The sequence below is a fragment of the Schistocerca piceifrons genome, chromosome 2, assembly GCF_021461385.2.
Source record: "Schistocerca piceifrons isolate TAMUIC-IGC-003096 chromosome 2, iqSchPice1.1, whole genome shotgun sequence".
Lineage (NCBI taxonomy): Eukaryota > Metazoa > Arthropoda > Insecta > Orthoptera > Acrididae > Schistocerca > Schistocerca piceifrons.
In genome coordinates this window covers 902,288,667-902,309,055 of record NC_060139.1, presented here as the reverse complement: position 1 = coordinate 902,309,055, position 20,389 = coordinate 902,288,667, and the positions used below count along the sequence as shown (strand labels likewise).

At 45.0% G+C, this 20,389-nt stretch overlaps 1 protein-coding gene across 1 annotated transcript in view; it reads left to right on the top strand.

Moving 5' to 3' along the window:
• The window catches only part of LOC124775977 (high-affinity choline transporter 1-like), a 400,765-nt gene that overhangs the window by 312,645 nt on the left and 67,731 nt on the right, over window positions 1-20,389 (top strand). The window contains exons 5-6 of the mRNA XM_047250817.1: window positions 303-451; window positions 10,270-10,419. Coding sequence (XP_047106773.1) covers window positions 303-451; window positions 10,270-10,419 — 299 coding nt within the window. The remainder of the gene's footprint in view (window positions 1-302; window positions 452-10,269; window positions 10,420-20,389) is intronic.

Here is a 20,389-nt window from a genome sequence, read left to right as displayed (position 1 = left end):
CAATATTCAGTGAGTAGAGGTCATAATGTTTGGGTTCGTCAGTGTATATTCTCGTTTAAAGATATGTCACTCAGCAGTCATTCATACATGTTACATTGCAATACCAAATAGTACACTGTCTTTTTTGGAACATTCAATATCGAATGGTTTCTGCAGTCACCAGTGCACACGTTAGAAACAATGTAATTGTGACATATAGACCTCAAAGAGAGTCCAACCAAAACTTTATGCTAAGAAACAGTGTTTTCATCCAGCTTTTTGTTTCACCTTTGAACGTTCTGCGCATGCTCCCGCTACTGCAGGCTCTTCTCTGGAGGTGATCCTGGGGCTGGACCGTGTGACGTCGGTGACGGTGAGCGCCGTGTTCGCCGCCGCCTACACCATGGTGGGCGGCCTGCTCAGCGTCACCTACACCGACGTGCTGCAGCTCATCTTCATCGTCTTCGGGCTTGTGAGTATCGCACTTCTTATTCTCACCCATTCGTTACTCTGGGAATCACTGTGTGGTGTCAACACTCCATCTTCTGTCGCTCAACACTAGATTGATTGTGGATCATTGTACAGTATAATGTCTACATACTCCTGACACGACTGCAGATTATCTTGCCACAAATTGGATTCCGGACTGTACACGCGTGCCTTTAAGTTTAGTGAAATAAAAGACAAGGTTTCTCATTGTGTATCACTCTTTTCCCGGAACTTTTGCCTTTAGAGCATCAGACCGCAAAGGATAGGATCGAAATACTGACCATGTTAATTCTTTCTCTCTCAGGGCCGTTGTCCCGCTCCTACGCGGGGTCGGCTTTGTTATTACGGATTTGGCAGTGTTAATTGCAGACGGTGGCCGGATGCCCTTCCTGACGCCAACCCGAACTCCCTGGGACGGAAGTAGTGTACCCCAGCTGTCTGCGTCGAGTGTAAGTCATGAAATAGCGCGAACGTTTTCAAATGTCTGTGAGTCGTGTAACGGAGGCGGAACTTGGTGACCGGCCTGGTATTCACCTAGTGGGATGTGGAAAACCACCTAAAAACCACATCCAGGCTGGCCGCCATATCGGCCCTCGTCGTTAATACGCCGGACGGATTCGATCCGGGGCCAGCGCGCCTACCCGAGTCCAGGAATCAGCGCATTAGCGCTCTCGGCTATACTGGCAGGTTAAATACTGACCGTGTTATGTCTTTTCAAAAGCATGCGTGATGCTGCGGAGATTGTCACAATCCTACAATAAAAATTTAATGTGTAACTCTGTTAGAATAGAGAAGAATGTGAGTGTGGATGTTTTAAGTATGGTTGGAGGGGCCAGAAAGTAACATCGTATTTTCACATTAAATTCATATGTATAAATTGTTAATGAGTTTATATTTTTAATCGTTGAGGTAATCACCATGGTTATCAACAACCTTTTGTCATCTACTGTGCAAATCAAAATAAAAAAATCAATTGGTTTTTTAGCTAAATATCTGGAGGTGGCATTTTGCACATCATCTACATTTTCACCATTTTTGCCACTTAGAAAACGTTGTAGCGATCGGAGTTAATGGAAATCCTATGGCACAGTATCGATCGAGTTTGGTGGATGAGGCAAAACCTCTCACCCCAATCATTTATTTTTTAAGGTTTCGTCTTGCGCAGTGCTGTCTTGCATTATCGTGTTGCGGAATAACGCCTTTTCTGTTGAGTACACCATCGCAGGCGCTCCTGTCTGTGATGCAGCGTCAAGGGTAACCGCAGCCATGGTCTCCGAGCTGATAGTCCATGCTGCTGGAAACGTCGTAAAACTGTTCGTGCAGATGGCTGTTGTGTTTCAAACGTCCCCATCTGTTGACTAAGGGATCGAGACGTGGCTGCACGATCCGTTACAGCCGTGCGGATAAGATGCCTATCATCTCGACTGCTAGTGATACGAGTCCGTTGGGATCCAGCACGGCGTTCCGTATTACCCTCCTGAACCCACCGATTCCATATTCTGCTAACAGTCATAGGATCTCGACCAACGCGAGCAGCAATGTCGCGATCCGATAAACCGCAATCGCGATAGGCTACAATCCGACCTTTATCAAAGTCGGAAACGTGATGGTACGCATTTCTCCTCCTTACACGACGCATCACAACAACGTTTCACCAGGCAACGCCTGTCAACTGCTGTTTGTGTATGAGAAATCGGTTGGAAACTTTCCTCATGTCAGCACGTTGTAGGTGTCGCCACAGGCGCCAACCTTGTGTGAATGCTCTGAAAAGCTAATCATATGCATAGCACAGCATCTTCTTCCTGTTGGTTAAATTTCTTCGTGGTGTAGCAATAATTTTAATGGCCAGTAGTGTATTACAACATCAGCTACGTGCGCGTCGTCAACTTCTCTGTCTACCTTCGACGAATGTGCAGAAACATGCTAGACGGCAACGGTGTTTGGAACGACGTGACTGGGGACAGGAAGGGCATCATATAGTGTTTCCGGACGAATTAAAGTTCTCTTTGTTTGAAAATGATAGCTGAGTTTTGGTTCGCCACACACAGGGCGAGTGGCGTCACAGCGACTACATTCGCACAAGACATACAGCGCCAGCTCAAGGCTTTATGGCGCGAGATGCTATTGGGCACAGCCACAAAACACAGTTGGTTCGTGTCCAAGACACTGTGACCATTGTGACCTACGTGAATGACATCCTGTGACCCGTATTACACCCTTTCTGCACAGGATCGCAGATGCAGTTTTTCAGCAAGACAATGCACGACCACATGTTGTTGCACGAACACGTGCCTTCTTGGTGTCACAAGATATCAGCCCTTTTCCCTGGCTCACCAGATCACCAGACTTGTCGCCAATCGAAAATGTTTGGGATACGGTGAAACGACAGGTGCAGCGCTGTGACCCAATGCCAACGACCACAGGTGAACTTTGGAACCAGGTGATTGCAGCATGGATGGCTATACCACAGGACTCAATTCGCGGGGTTATACGCATCGATGCCATCACGCATGGAACAAGTTATCAGGACCCGTGGTGGATCCTGTGTCTACTAGGCAACAGGACACACGCTGAACCAGTGTGACTGCAATGCTAATAATTTCCGGAGAACATACCAATGTACATGCCCTGTGAATATGAAAGTCCAATCTCTAGTGGTCCAAGGTGATCTGTTTTTTTCTGAAACTGAGTGTACTTTCTGACGTAACTCTGAATGCCAGTACAATAAAAGCGCTGATGCAAACGTTGACAAAACTACGCAGAAGTAGCACACTAAGAAATGCAGTTTCAGTATCACAATCTACAGAGTTCGTAAAATTACTAGTTGGTAAAATTACCACACGTTTCAAGATTCTGCAACAAACAGATATCTCCCTTTCGACTCCAAAGTATGAAAACTGCATATGCTAATTATAGAACTGTATTTTTTTTAAAACTGCTTTGAAATTTGTTATTTGTAGTGAACAAAAAACTACTTTAGAAGTCTGACCATCATGTTTAGTCCGATCATCTACCAATTTTTGTCAGTATTGAGACATTAAGTGTAAAATTTTGGAATATAGATAATGAAACTGTTAGGCAGTATAAATTACGTCCAGCACAGTCCACACACGCGTTTGAAATAATACACTTTATGTAATCACTCAATAAATACAAATACTGATTAGTGCATTTACAGGACCAAATGATACTCTGTCTGCAAGTAGTGAGATGATGCGTTGAGTCAGATGTTCTCGTTTGCATAATCCAAGCAGCCTCCTTCCGTTTGTGACTAACACATAGCACCTTTCTGAAATTGGATTTCAGCGTTTCATCCCTGTATAGTTTCCTGCAACGTGCTATGAACCTAACTGTGTTGCCTCTCTCTGATGGGATGATAACCGGTGAGTTGCTCATGTTCGACTGCATCAGCTGCTTGGAGGCTCTTGTGCAGCTGTGGCTGCACTGGTAATTCGTCCTCCCATACCCTACCTTCAACTTTTCCCTTTGGAATTTGTGCGCCGCTCTGCCGCATACGATTTTCCCACTGCTTCACCCTACCTATTCTTACAATATTTTTTACTGTGTAGTGACTCTATACATGGATAAGACCTAGTATATTTATACTGTGTATATTCACATAACCAGCATAGTCATCTACAAATTTCAGATATAAAAACATTGACGAAAGATGTTGTGTGCAGAGTGAATCACCTAAAACTTGCACTGCAAATACAGCGGAAATGGAGAGTGCTATTGATGTGCAGTTTTCACAGAATGGCTTGGTAGTCAAGGGCGCGTATTGTTGGCCAGTCAACAGATCGCAGTAATAATTAGAAACTTAATTCTTTGTGCATAATACACTTTTTATATACATTACTGGCCATTAAAATTACTACACCAAGAAGAAATGGAGATAATAAACGGGTATTCATTGGACAAATATATTATACTATAACTGACATGTGATTACATTTTAACGCAATTTGGGTGCATAGGCCGGCCGCTGTGGCCATGCGGTTCTAGGCGCTCAGTCCGAAACCGTGCGACTGCTACGGTCGCAGGTTCGAATCCTGCCTCGGGCATGGATGTGTGTGATGTCCTTAAATTAGTTAGGTTTAAGTAGTTCTACGTTATAGGGGACTAATGACCTCAGATGTTAAGTCCCATAGTGCTCAGAGCCATTTTTGGGTGCATAGATCCTGAGAAATCAGTACCCAGAACAACCACCTCTGGCCGTAATAACGGCCTTGATACGCCTGGGCATTGAGTCAAACAGAGCTTGGATGGCGTGTACAGGTACAGCTGCCCATGCAACTTCAACACGATACCATAGTTCATCAAGAGTAGTGACTGGCGTACTGTGACCAGCCAGTTGCTCGGCCACCATTGACCAGACGTTTTCAATTGGTGAGAGAACTGGAGAATATGCTGGCCAGGGCAGCAATCGAACATTTTCTGTATCCAGAAAGGCCCGTACAGGACCTTCAACATTAGGTCGTGCATTATCCTGCTGAAATGTAGGGTTTCGCAGGGATCGAATGAAGGGTAGAGCCACGGGTCGTAACACATCTGAAATGTAACGTCCACTGTTCAAAGTGCCGTCAATGCGAACAAGATGTGACCGAGACGTGTAACCCATGGTACCCCATACCATCACGCCGGGTGATACGCCAGTATGGCGATGACGAATACACGCTTCCAATGTGCGTTCACCGCGATGTCGCCAAACACGGATGCGACGATTATGATGCTGTAAACAGAACCTGGATTCATCCGAAAAAATGACGTTTTGCCATTCGTGCACCCAGGTTCGTCGTTGAGTACACCATCGCAGGCGCTCCTGTCTGTGATGCAGCGTCAAGGGTAACCGCAGCCATGGTCTCCGAGCTGATAGTCCATGCTGCTGCAAACATCGTAAAACTGTTCGTGCAGATGGTTGTTGTGTTTCAAACGTCCCCATCTGTTGACTGAGGGATCGAGACGTGGCTGCGCGATCCGTTGCAGCCATGCGGACAAGATGCCTGTCATCTCGACTACTAGTGATACGAGGCCGTTGGGACCCAGCACGGCGTTTCGTATTACCCTCTTGAACACACCGATTCCATATTCTGCTAACAGTCATTGGATCTTGACCATCGCGAGCAGCAATGTCGCGATACGATAAACCGCAGTCGCGATAGGCTATAATCCGACCTTTATCAAAGTCGGAAACGTGATGGTACGCATTTCTCCTCCTTACACGAGGCATCACAACACCGTTTCACCAAGCAACGCCGGTCGACTGCTGTTTGTGTATGAGAAATCGGTTGGAAACTTTCCTCATGTCAGCACGTTGTAGGTGTCGCCACCGGCGCCAGCCTTGTGTGAATGCTCTGAAAAGCTAATCATTTGCATATCACAGCATCTTCTTCCTGTCGGTTAAATTTCGCGCCTGTAGCACGTCATCTTCGTGGAGTAGCAATTTTAATGGCCAGTAGCGTATGAATCACCTGAGTGTTATGTGCGTGATGCTAGTGCCACCTGTGTATGTACATATCGCTGTCCCATGACTTGTGACCTCCGTGTACATCACTTCTCAACAGCTCGTGCTTGCGTGACACGCTGGCTGGATTCGCAGAGCTGCTAGCTTCCGCATTCGGGAAGTGCGGCTCACCGAAACCGGTTCCAGAACGATAACTTTTGTTATTCTCCGCCACCTTACGACGCACCTGTTACAGCATCACCTGCTTTCCGCGGGCATGGGTGTGTGTGTTTGTCCTTAGGATAATTTAAGTAGTGTGTAAGCTTAGTGACTCATGACCTTAGCAGTTAAGTCTCATAAGATTTCACACATATTTGAACGTTTTTCACCTGCTTTCCTCAAATCCGGTTTCCTGTAAACGTATTTTCCAACACAGTTTTTGGTTGATTGCGTAATCACTCTATTATCGGTCCTGGAAATGCTATTTTCGCTACCAGATGCCCTCTCTGACAGTAGGTAATGATGACAGTATAATTGCTCTACTACATTACGCTCGTGACTGGGTTATCAGGTTGTTACTTGCTTGTTTCAAACGTCGGTTAATGTGATCAATGTGATTTTGTGGTAGAAGTGATGGAAAAGTAGTATTATTATTGGACTAACCAGATATTTAAATCATTTCCTTTATGTAATTAAAGAGAAGATTATCTTCATGAGATGGAAAAAGCTACATAACTACTCATATTGCAGCTAATTAAAAAAAAAAACTCGTTCCGTTGCTAGTAACAAGATATTCGCTAATCGTGTGCACAGAAATACGATTGTCTATTTTCCCAATTACAAATTTTTCAACCATTTCCAATCTCAAAACATTGTAGTAGAATGATATAATCGCGACGTATTTTATTCAAAACGCACTTGATCCGAGTAGAGGTAGGAAACAGGTTTCTCCGTACGCGTTCCCTGACATCTCCTGCCTTTCTAAGATCAAACTTATCGACTGGTTGTGGCCTTAGTTCCATCTTTTAACTGGCCGCCCAATGTTCGTCTTTCCTTTGGATTTGGGTTGTAAGGTCGTCTTTAGAATGCTTGTTTCTTTCATTCGTTCCAGGTGTTCCTTTTTGTTTTTTCTTCTATTTTGTCATTATCTCTGTTTTGTTTAAACATCCTGTCCAATTTAGTGCAACGTTTGAGTGCTCGTAAAAATTTCATTTTAGCCGTCTGTACATGGCTGGAAGCCGTGATTCTTTGGCATACAATAGACCAATCACAGCCATTACGTTATAGAGTCTCATTTTTGTCTCTTCGTGCATCTTTCAGTGTTTGGTTATATTGCCATATATTTGCGTAACTTAATATCGACATTCTTACCTTCGTTAAAAGTAACATAACTCCTTGAGTAAATAAAATACTGAACTTGTTCAAATGGTTCAAATGGCTCTAAGTACTATGAGACTTAACATCTGAGGTCATCTGTCCCCTAGACTTAGAACTACTTAAACCTAACTAACCTAAGGAATCACACACATCCATGCCCGAGGCAGGATTCGAACCTGCGACCGTAGCAGCCGCGTCGTTCCGGACTGAAGCGCCTAGAACCGCTCGACCACAGCTGCCGGCTAAACTTGTTCCAAAGTCTGATCTTCAATTACAGTTTTGCTTTGTACTGGGTATTTCCAACAGTATGCCACTATTTTAGTTAAATTTACAGCTGTCTTGAAATTGTAATCATTTGCAGTTAAGTTCAATCAGTTTCAAAGATGTTCCCTGCCATGCTTGAAGGAAATGGGACTCAACCGTTACCAAAAACATTATAAAGGTACTGAAGACCTCATTGAAGCTGATCTTCTGCTGACTACACTATAGGTGGCAAAAAATAATGACGCATCACGAAGGAGCTATGCAAACTGGTTGCAAACTGATATTCGTACAGGTATCGACGGAAAATGCAAAACTGTAAACTTTAGCGGCCGATGGATGAACATGTGAGCCTGCAGCGCAATTTCACGGCGCAGCTGGCATGGATAATAAACAGGTGACATGTCGATGCCAGCGCATAACATCTTTGCGACTTTCACGCAGTGTACACAACTGGACAGTAACTTGGCTCAAATGGCTCTGAGCACTATGGGACTCAACTGCTGTGGTCATTAGTCCCCTAGAACTTAGAACTACTTAAACCTAACTAACCTAAGGACATCACACACATCCATGCCCGAGGCAGGATTCGAACCTGCGACCGTAGGGACAATAACTATGCCTCTCAGAAAGGTGCGTGGACAATAAACGCAAATATCAGCAGCTGAGAGAGGACGTGTAGTTGACCTCAAAGAAACCGGTTTGAGTAATCGGCGAATCGCTCGGCATTTGAATAGGAGCTGATACCACCATTCGACGATTTTTGCGGGAATGGGTGAACCGTGACTGAATACAGCGTCAAGAAGAAAGCGGTCGACCTAGATAGACGACAGAAGGAGAGGAATGAGCAATCCTCAGAGAGGCACTCAGGGACCCGCGGCTATCATTATCATCGATCCGACATGCAACTCGTGCTTGAGCGACCCCTGGGACCATTAATAGTCAGCTTACAAAAGTGGGCTGACCTCTCGGCGCCTCTCGTGCCGACTGTCAACAAGCCCGTTTGCAGTGGCATCGGGCACATTCAGCCTGGGATCTCATTGAGTGGAGTAGAACTGTCTTCAGTGATGAATCCTGCTTCGAACTGAGCCCCAATGACCAGCGTAGAAGTGTCTGGAGACGGTCTGGATAGCGTGGTGAACCAACTTGGCTGTCGTCCGTCATACAGGCTGACAGCCAGGAGTGGTGGTCTGGGCAGCCGTTTGATTTCACAACAGGACAATTTTGCTTGTCATCCGCTGCATCATTACAACACAGCGGTACGTCCACAGTATTTTACGCCACGTTTTGTTGCCCCTGAAGGGAAGCCATCTTGGGCTTACACTTGAGCAAGATGCTGCCCGCTCCACACGGCGAGAGATTCTGCTGTTTGTTTTCATGCTTGCCAAACCCTACGTCGGCCAGCAAGATCACCAGATCTCTCCCCAGTTGAGAATGTTTGTAGCATTATGGTCAGGGCCCTCCAACCAGCTCAGGATTCTGGCAATCCAAGACACCAGTTGGACAGAATCTGGCTCGATATCCCACTGTCGGACATCCAACAACTCTATGAATCGATGACAAGCCGAATGAGTGCTTGCATAAAGGCTAGAGATGGACCAACGCGTAATTGGCTTGCTCAATTTGTGAAGCCCTTTCTCTTGAGTAAACCATCCATTTTTTTCTGAAATTGTAATAATTTATTAGCCTGTACATGTACATGGCCCACGGCCAGATCATCAAAGTTAGGCGCTGTCGAACTGGGATAGGACTTGGATGGATGACCGTCCAGTCTGCCGGGCGCTGTTGGAATGTGGGGTGCAAACTGAGGAGCTACTTGATTGAGAAGCAGCGGCTCCGGTCTCGGAAACTGACACACGGCCGGGAGAGCGGTGTGTTGACCACATGCCCTCCATATCTGCATCCAGTGACGCCTATGGGCTGAGGATGACACGGCGGCCGGTCGGTACCATTGGGCCTTTGTGGCCTGGTCGGGAGGAGTTTTGAACATGTACATCACATCTACCGAATTCTGTCCCATGCGGATAATATTTTCGTGGTGTGTCGTTTCTTTGTCTTAAGAGTGTATACCGGTATAGTTGATTTCCGTAAACCTGTTTCTTTCCTGTTGTTCTTTCCCATCGAATGAGGTGCGCTTTTTCCATGATTTTTATCAAACCTATTTCTACTTCTTAATTTTGTGACCAGATACCCTTCTTGTCGCCACATTTGTCAGTTAACCTAAGGCACCATCTGCATCTGAATCGTGTAAACATTGTTCTCCGTGGTGTCGTATTTTAACTGTTTGTATATTTTTTGGAGGCAGAGACTGGAGACTATCCCAGAATTTGTTTGAACGAGAGAGGAAAACTAGCTAAAACCCACATCGGCCATCGCTAACAATACCGCTGAAAGGAAACGATGTTATTTCCAATAGCAGTATGCCAGCATTATGAAGAAGCATCAGCTGTTTCTTTTTTATACCAGTAATGAAATGTAACATAAGATCCGCGTTTTTCCTACGACACCGACGTGATGTCACGAGATTTGAAATGGGAAATTTATGCTTGCGAGTCTACATTATCGGATTGTGAATTTCGCTACGTGCATCTTGATTTCAGATGACATGGTAATGACCTCCACTCGGGTGCATTAGGCTTCTCTTTGCTGTAGTGTGTAGCCCTAGCCTAGTTATCCACTAAATTCCTCAATTTCAGAAAAACTGTGACTGCATTTTCCAGGTGCTGTCGGCGCCGTTTGCGTACTCGCACCCCGCCGTCGACCATTCTGCCGTAGCGTCCGCTGATTGGCTGGGCACTCTCAAACAGGAGGACATCGGCGAGTGGTCGGACCTCTTGCTCATGATGATCTTCGGCGGACTCTCCTGGCAGGTAAGACACGCGTCGAACCTCACCGTTGTTCACGAAATGTGCTTCAGACATGCGTATTAGGTAACCAAGCGATGCAACCAAACACAGACACAGCGGGCGTCATTTCTGAGTTTTTACCAGAGATTCTTCTTGTATTTCTATTGGAATGGAATCACTGGCGTTCTTCAGTTCACACCATCGTCATGTTACGAGATCAGACATTGGGAAATTATGCTCGTGAGTCTAATAAATTATCAGCAGGACATTGGAGATTGGACGGGCCTCATGCTAGCGATGGGCTTCGGCAGGACTCTCCCAGCAGGTAACACACGGGTCCAATCTCAGCGCTATTCGCGTGCTGTAACGCTAGACTCGTGTGCGACTATTACAAATTAAGGTGCTAGGCACTTTTATTCTGTGCATTGGGATGGCTAGCAAAGAATGCGTGCCAAATGTTGTCTCAGCAAATCAAAAAAACAGAGAATAAACGGAGTTACAAAAAATGGTTCAAATGGCTCTGAGCACTATGCGACTTAACTTCTGAGGTTATTAGCCCCCTAGAACTTAGAACTACTTAAACCTAACTAACCTAAGGACATCCCACACATCCATGCCCCAGGCAGGATTCGAACCTGCGACCGTAGCGGTCACGCGGTTCCAGACTGAAGCGCCTAGAACCGCACGGCCACACAGGCCGGCACACAGAGTTACACCAGCATTTACAATTAAAAAAAGAAACTTAGGATCGAAACAGATTGACACAAGAAAACGGGAATTTAGTATTGGAAAATCGAAAAAATTAATAGCAAAAGTGGGTAGTGTGGGGAGAATGGTCGCCCTCTGATACACTGTCGCTTTTCAGGAAGCGCTTACTTAAGGGAAGGTGGTGTCTGCTTTTGGTTCTCTCTCACTTACAGGGCAGAAGTTCTACGACTCACTTCTTTCGCAGACTTCATGGCACTCAGTTCTATGGGAGACATTGTGACACTCACCTCAGGTGGAGATCTGATCGACTGTAGATTAGACGAGTAGGTGGAGTGGTGTGTCCTCTTGTTAATTGCAGTGGCGTTGGATTCATTTCTACCCGCACAACTTAAACCAGATTTATATTTCCGGTACATATGTGAGATGTTTGTGTGTGTTGTTACCAGCAGTACTGTGATGAGAGCATTAGCAATGTTTATTTAATAAACTCAAATAAACATAATGTCATGTTGCTGTAGTATTCACACAGCTAGTGACCCGGTCGTAACACATGAATACTACAGTATTTGTCGTAGGTTCAATTAACTTCCTCTCGTTGAATGCCGGTCGTTGCGGACAGGGGCCAACGCAGATATAATCATATATATCCAGGGATCAGGCTAATCTCAGCAATGCCACGAACGTTTATAAGGCGATAATTCAAAATCGCATGCATTCTGTGACATTTTCAAAAACTTTTAAGCATATATACTGTTTTATCATAGCATCTGAAAACCTGAATGAGGGCCCTAACGGGCGAAAACGGCGTTGCGGGGGAGTAGCTGGTTTGTCTTTTACCATTCACCTAAATCCGAACTTCGTCATTATATAAACTATGGGTTTAGGACCTAACTATTTATACAGAGTCTACACAGCTCAAGGTGTTCACTCATCTCTTGATGAGGCCACTTTTATGTCGGCACAGCACTTGCATTGTAGCGAGTGGTGGGAATGTGGAGGGTGTGCTCCTGAATTACAGTTGTTAATCTTCAGTCTAATTCAAATACACCGAACTACATTCCAGATGGGGCACATATACCAAATTGCAAATTGAGAGAATTTCACTGACACAGTCTTTTTCATTACATCTGTAGCCGTGATTGAATATTTGTACACGTCCAATGGATTGACGCTATATTTTACAAGTGCCACATAACTGAGCGTATGTATTCATCATCAAAAGCACTGCCTATTGGATTTTGTGATAATACAGAATTTAACAATGTTCTCAATAAGTAATGCATGTTGCATAGTAAACCAATGAAGGGCACATTAGTACACGTAGAGTTGTAGAGTTGCTGTGCTATCCTTAGCTGTACAGCAGAAAATTTACGACTGACTGTGCCCTGCGAACGATTTTAAGACGTCTGCAAACAGAGGCATGATTGTCTATCAGAAGCGGAAAGGGAAAGGAACTCAAGCTAGAATTTTGAGCTGTTAAAACTCGGCGACAAACTTGAGTGACTTACTCAGTAGAATGTCCGAGAAAGAATCCACAACTGGTTACATACCGAGACTTCAAACGCATTAATTTATGTGAACTTGCAACTGAGGCGCCAAAAATAGTTTGGTAGACGTCTTCTATTCCCATCTCGCGCACAAACGAAAAACTTCATGAATTTACTAACAAATTTACTCGACTATATGACTTACATAATTCACTAAAGACCGAATGAGTAAAAAGGAAACCTGAAGCTTGGCTAACTAAAACAGTTAGAGATACTGTACATTGGGCATACAAACCGCGGCCTACGCCTGAAAGTCATATCGATTGGTGTTATAAGCCTGTGATATGAGGTTCTATAAAAGAATGCTAACTGCATTACTAGTGAAGAATGTCTGAATCTACTGTTGCAGAAAAAAGGTTTACGCCACAACTTGAGTAAAAGTAAGGATCAGTTGACAAGGTACTTGCGCAGGCATCAGGGAGTCATCAGTAACTGAGGGGTCTAGGTATGAACATTATAGAATGAGACCAAAGTCTGGTTACAATGGAAGTGACAATAGTTAACACTTGCGCCATAGACAGCATGGCCAGCTACATCAAACCAGCCTTCCGACTAAAAAGCGCAACCACAACAATAAATATCACGCAACAAATAAGACGAATTGAGGTACTTCGTTCGTATCACCTTGGTATGAGTCCGTAGTCGACTGAGAGAAGCGCTATTGTTGTTATCGTTTGCTATCTTAAAACTTGTTATATCAAACCGAGTTCTTCTTTTGAAGCATCTACAGAATAAAAAAATGTAAATATCGTGTGACTGGGGCCTCCCGTCGGGTAGACCGTTCGCCGGGTGCAAGTCTTTCAACTAGATGCCACTTCGGCGACTTGCGCGTCGATGGGGATGAAATGATGATGATTAGGACAACACAACACCCAGTCCCTGAGAGGAGAAAATCTTCGATCCAGCTGGAAATCGAATCCGGGCCCTTAGGCTTGACATTCTGTAGCGCTGACCACTCAGCTACCGGGGGCGGACACCTACAGAATAATCATGTCTCTTTTATTTTGTACTAATCAGTGGTCACTGATGGAAAATGAGAAATGATAAAATGTTCCATAGATAGGAGCGTACTATCATGCCCTGGGTGTTGATGGTTCAAATGGCTCTGAGCACTATGGGACTTAACATGTGAGGTCATCAGTCCCCTAGAACTTGGAACTACTTAAACCTAACTAACCTAAGGACATCACACACATCCATGCCAGAGGCAGGATTCGAAACTGCGACCGTAGCGCTCGCGCGGTTCCAGACTGAAGCGCCTAGAACCGCTCGGTCACGCCGCCCGGCTGGGTGTTGAAGGCTTCGCTTACGGGCGGGGAGGTGCGCCAGACCGGATCGAATTCGCCCGGCAGGTTAGCGACTAGGGTCGGTGTATCGGCCAGCCTGGATGCGGCTTTTGCGCCGGTTTTGCACACCCGGCTTGTTTAACAGCTGACTGGTAACCAACTCAGTTACTCAATTTGAAACATTTGAAAAAATTTCGACCAGATTCACACGAATAACACCACACGTAGACAAGTTCCGACGCGGCAGATAACAGGATGGCGACAGGAAGGGCATCATCATACCACCCCTTAAATTAACCATTCCATGCACGTTTGTAACCAAGCCGACCCTGAGCAGATATGGACCAGAGTCACAAGGAAAAGAAAGAGAAGAAGAAGATAGGAGAATGCTACACTGCGCAAGACAAAAATCACTTTTTCCGAACCTGCATTGCATCGCATAAATTCGAAATTTGGCTCAAAGGAGGCTACCACCTTCCTCCGTAATGATGCAAAAGCGCGGCGTTCTGTGACGTCACCCTCAGATTCTCCGACGCTTCAAACAGCAAAGTGTCGACACTTACGCAACAACAAGAACAAATATCACGTAACAAATAAGGCGAATTGAGGTACTTCGTTCGTATCACCTTGGTCTGAGTCCGGAGTCGACTGAGAGAAGCACTATTGCTTTTATCGTTTGATAACGACTAACGGAAACCTTTTTTTCCGCAGTGTTGGAGAGAAATTCCATGTGACTGACTGATCAACTTTGTTCCCATCCCCACCCTCAGTGTGTGCAAATCTCAAACAGTAAACATCGAAGGCGACTTCCTTTAATAAACCCAAGCAAAAGAAGTGTATTACAACACAGTTTTACGACTACTTAAGAGGTTTAATTTGGGTTAGGGACGTCACAGTGGCACAAGATTTCACTGTAACTTTGCTCAACGACATCTTGGATGTGTCACATGATGGAAAGGTCATCACACCTCGTTTTACGCACATTTCATCCCTTCTTTCGAAACCTCTGCGATGGACTTCAGAACCTCGACACCATGCACAGAAATGTCGCAGCTTTCTTATGAGTGGCCGAGAAAAAGATTTCACACACACCGCCGCTCACAATCGATAGGAAGAGCCCTCAGCAGATGTTACAAAGAGTGTCAAAGAGAGCACCCCTACCCTTGGGACGTTGATTCCCACACATTTCGCAGTCGAAAACGACAGTTCGCAGTGCGATGAGCGACAGGAAGACTTTCTCGACAACGTTCGACATTGCTGACATCCCCGAACGACTCAACCGTTCTGTAAGGACATCGTGGGGCTGCAACCCCCCACTGAACGTGATATGACCACTTTGGAGCGTAGCGTGACTGCAACTTTTGCTCTGATATACAGGATGGAACCACTAGTGACCGTTCAAAACCATTAGACGAAATCTGAATGCGATCCGTAGCAGCAAAGGGTGTTCATGCTTCTTCGTCCTTCGCACATCGCGCCCTCCTCTGGCGTGATCACGGAGGGATGCAACATTGACGTGAGCGTGAATAAAACGGCAAACAGTCCCACCAAATCCCTCTCATTTCGGCAACATCCTTGGTGCCACCGTCACACCTTTGTTGAGCTCTTTAAGAATGTGATTGTCAGAAACTTCGACGCCCATTCAGCTGAGTGACGTCCCGCGGCTGCCCCAACGCCTGAGGACACGCAACCCCTTCGACACACTTCCTCAGTCATCCATAAGAAAACGGCATGATTGCAACACAGGGTGTGGTGGTTCCGTCGCAGACGCGTCAAAAGAAGGGGTAAAATGTGGGTAAGAGAGGGCGTGGTGACATTGCCAACGAGTGGCGCGTCTACGACGGCGTTGGACATAATTGTGGTCAAATTTGGTGCGAATGTGACGTCATTAACGCACCTTACACCTCTTATGAACTTCTGAACCTTGGCCTTTTTCTCGCTTGTGTCGACACCTCGCTGTTTTATGCGTCGCCGACTCAGAGGGTGTCATCGCAGAGCGCCACGCTTTTGCACCATTATAGAGAGAGGTTGTAGACACTTTTCAGCCAAATTTGAAATTTACGCGTCGCAATGTGAGACAATTACGGGGCACAGAAACAGTTTTTTTTGTTGCCTATTGTGGAAGAGAAATTCCATGTGACTGACGGATCAACTTTGTTCCCATCCCCACCCTCAGTGTGACCAAAACTCAAACAGTAAACATCGAAGTCGACTTCCTTTAATAAACCCAAGCAAAAAAGTGTTTTACAACATAGTTTTACAACTACATAGTTGGGCACACGACCTGCCATGAAGCTTCCTGGCAGATTAAAACTGTGTACCAGACCGACGCTCGAACTCGTGACCTTTGCCTTTCGCGGGCAAGTGCTCTACCAACTGAGCTACCCAGGCACGACCCACGCGCCGTCCTCACAGCTTTACTTCTGCCAGTATCTCGTCTCCTACCTTACAAACTTTACAGAAACTCTCCTGCGAACCTTGCAGAACTAGCACTCCTGAAAGAAAGGATATTGCGGAGGCATGGCTTAATCACAGCCTGGGGAATGATTCCAGATTGAGATTTTCACTGTGCAGCGGAGTGAAGTTTCTTATCAGCGCACACTCCGCTGCAGAGAGAAAATCTCATTCTGGACACGACCTGCCAGTCTGCCCTTTACTTGCAGGAAGGAAGGTCGGTAAAGGAATTTATCATTATCTGTTGAAAAGCAGCAGATACCGAGATTGTCACTACATTCTGTACGCTCTTCACCTTCTCTAAGGAGTCTTAGCTCCCGCATAAACGGTTAGCAGAATCAACCTTTCAGGAGCAACACCTTATGCTTAACAAGACACTCACTATCTCCTGTAATGGCTACTACACTGCTACACACACTATTTTTACTGTTAGATGCGTCGCATTGGTAGTGGCTGTTTATAAAGCAGCACCGGCCGAAGGGCTTCTGACCAGTTTCGTAACTGCATTTATGGGGGCCTCCGAGCAAATAAAATTGAGTCGTCCTCCCCATCCCCCTTGTCGCTTCCCTCTTTCTCAACTTTCCAATCTGTCACCCACACATCATCTCTCATACCCGGTCCTCCCTCCCGCTCTCACCCCCATTTCTTCTTCACTGTTTCTATTCATTTCTTAGGGAAAGTACTCTTGAAACATCCCCTTAGAATAATTAGGAATGACTATGCTGGTAAACCTCTTACGTTATTTGATTTTCAAACAGCTGAGCAAAACTGAACGTACTCAGACATTTCTCTCTTTACTTATTCTGATCAACACTAAACTGACACACAATATTTTTAGCGCAACTCTATCTGACTTTCAATAATCCCTACAAAAGAATCGCCCTGGCTAACAATAAGCTATACCTTTCATGAATCGTCTACATCACAAACGAAGCTGAACTCACTAACTACCGATAGGCATAGTTAGCAAATGAAAGATTTTGATGGAGAACAAACAGTGTATTTACCTTAATAGTGTTCAAAAGTCATTATGTATATATATATATATATATATATATATATATATATATATATATATATATATATATATATATATCAGTTCATGACATCCAGTCTTACAAGTTTCCTTTTTCTGACGGACACACGTCCAGATCGTCCGCTCTCAAAGCTCTCCCATCTCTCTCCCCACATCCACCACTGCGGGCGGTTCACCTCCAACTGCACAACGCTGTGCGCTGTTCACATCCAAATGCCCAACACTACAGTAGAGTATATTCCAACAATGCCAACCAACCACAGATCGCAAACAGCACAGTCAGTGATTTTCATACAGAGTGCTACGTGCCGTTTCCAACATAAAAACCTAAACAGCCTACTTACATGATTTTTGTGAGGTAAGTGATTCATGAAAGGTATAGGTTAGTGTTAGTCAGGGCCATTCTTTTGTAGGGATTATTGAAAATCATATTGCGTTGCGCTGAAAATATTGTGTGTCAGTTTAGTGTTGATCAGAATAAGTAAAGAGAGAAATGTCGGACTACGTTCAGTTTTGCTCAGCTGTTTGAAAATCAAATAACGTAGACGTTTACCAGCACTGTCATTCTTAATTTTTCTAAGGGGATGTTTCACTCTAATGCTCTATAACTCACAGATGTCTAGAACTTAGTCAGTTAGTTTGTTAAACGATCCTTTCAGGTTACCTATTTGCGCTGTATGTTATTGCTACGTCCTCACTTTTAGACTCAAAGGCTTTTGATGCTCTATGGACTGTTTCTAGCACTTTCCACCGAACTCCTAAAATGGTAACAAAGTTCTAGGATTCAGTTTTCTTTTAGCAACTATTGCTACACCTCATTCATCACATTTCTTCTTCGTAAAGATTACGGCTATCGGAGTCTTAAGAACGTCAACGAATCTTTATTTACACTACTGGCCATTAAAATTGCTACACCAAGAAAAAATACAGATGATAAACGGGTGTTCATTGGACAAATATATTATACTGGAACTGACATGTGATTACATTTTCACCCAATTTGAGTACATAGATCCTGAAAAATCAGTACCCACAACAACCACCTCTGGCCGTAATAACGGCCTTGATACGCCTGGGAATTGAATCAAACAGAGCTTGGATGGCGTGTACAGGTATAGCTGGCCATGCAGCTTCAACACGATACCACAGTTCATCATGAGTAGTGACTGGCGTATTGTGACGAGCCAGTTGCTCGGCCACCATTGACCAGACGTTTTCAATTGGTGAGAGATCTGGAAAATGTGCTAGCCAGGGCAGCAGTCGAACATTTTCTGTATCCAGAAAGGCCCGTACAGGACCTGCAACACGCGGTCGTGCGTTATCCTGCTGAAATGTGCAGTTTCGCAGGGATCGAATGACAGGTAGAGCCACGGGTCGTAACACATCTGAAATGTAACGTCCACTGTTCAAAGTGCCGTCAATGCGAACAAGAGGTGACCGAGACGTGTAACCAATGGCACCCCACACCATCACGCCGGCTGATATGCCAGTATGGCGATGACGAATACACGCTTCCAATGTGCGTTCACCGCGATGTCCCTAAACACGGATGCGACCATCATGATGCTGTAAACGGAACCTGGATTCATCCGAAAAAATGACGTTTTGCCATTCGTGCACCCACGCTCGGAGTTGAGTACACCATAGCAGGTGCTCCTGTCTGTGATGCAGCGTCAAGGGTAACCGCAGCCATGGTCTCGGAGCTGATAGTAATGCTGCTGCAAACGTCGTCGAACTGTTCGTGTAGATGGTTGTTGTCTTGCAAACGTCCCCATCTGTAGACTCATGGATCGAGACGTGGCTGCACGATCCGTTAGAGCAATGCGGATAAGATGCCTGTCATCTCGACTGCTAGTGATACGAAACCGTTGGGATCCAGCACGGCGTTCCGTATTACCCTCCTGAACCCACCGATTCCATATTCTGCTAACAGCCATTGGATCTCGACCAACGCGAGCAGCAATGTCACGATACGATAAACCGCAATCGCGATAGGTTACAATCCGACCCTTACCAACGTCGAAAACGTGATGGTACGCATTTTTGCTCCTTACACGAGGCATCACAACAACGTTTCCCCAGGCAACGCCAGCCAACTGCTGTTTGTATATGAGAAATCGGTTGGAAACTTTCCTCATGTCAGCACGTTGTAGGTGTTGCCACCGGCGCCAACCTTGTGTGAATGCTCTGAAAAGCAAATCATTTGCATATCACAGCATCTTATTCGTGTCGGTTAAATTTCGCGCATGTCGCACGTCATCTTCGAGGTGTAGCAATTTTAATGGCCAGTGGTGTATAATAATTAATGCCGTAAACACATAATAGTTGAAAGTAAATGATACCAGAAACAAAAAGGTCCGATAAACATGGGCATTAAAATGATACTTTAGTAGCTATGAGCACTTCTTCGATACTGTGAAATAAACCTCCTGTACTGCAAGCTCTTTGCTTCCCATATTTTGGAAGGAAATAGTATGAACCAAAATAAGAAAAATATTATCTAGTGGATATGTTTTCTAAAATGCGTAAGAGCTGTGGAAACCTGTTCAGAAAAGAGGAGTGCTTCACGTTAGCGAAGATGAAGTAGTGCTCATAGCTCTTAAACAACACTCTTTAGAATACATATTTACTAGAAGTTTCCTCCTTGTTTTAACCTATATTACCGCCTCTCAAAATATGGAAAACGGAGAGCTTGCAATACAAGAGATTTGTTTCACGATATGGAAGATGATGAAGTACTCATTGCTTTTACCATATGTGCTTTAGAGCCCATGTTTACAATGGCCATTTTGTTTCTAGTATGGTGCACTTTCATCTGTATGTGTTGTCGCCACTAATTATGGTGGTGGTGGTAAGTTCCTATGGGACCAAACTTCTGAGGCCATTGGTCCCTAGGCTCAAACACTACTTAGTCTAACTTAAACTAACTTACGCTAAGGGCAACACACACACCCATGCCCGAG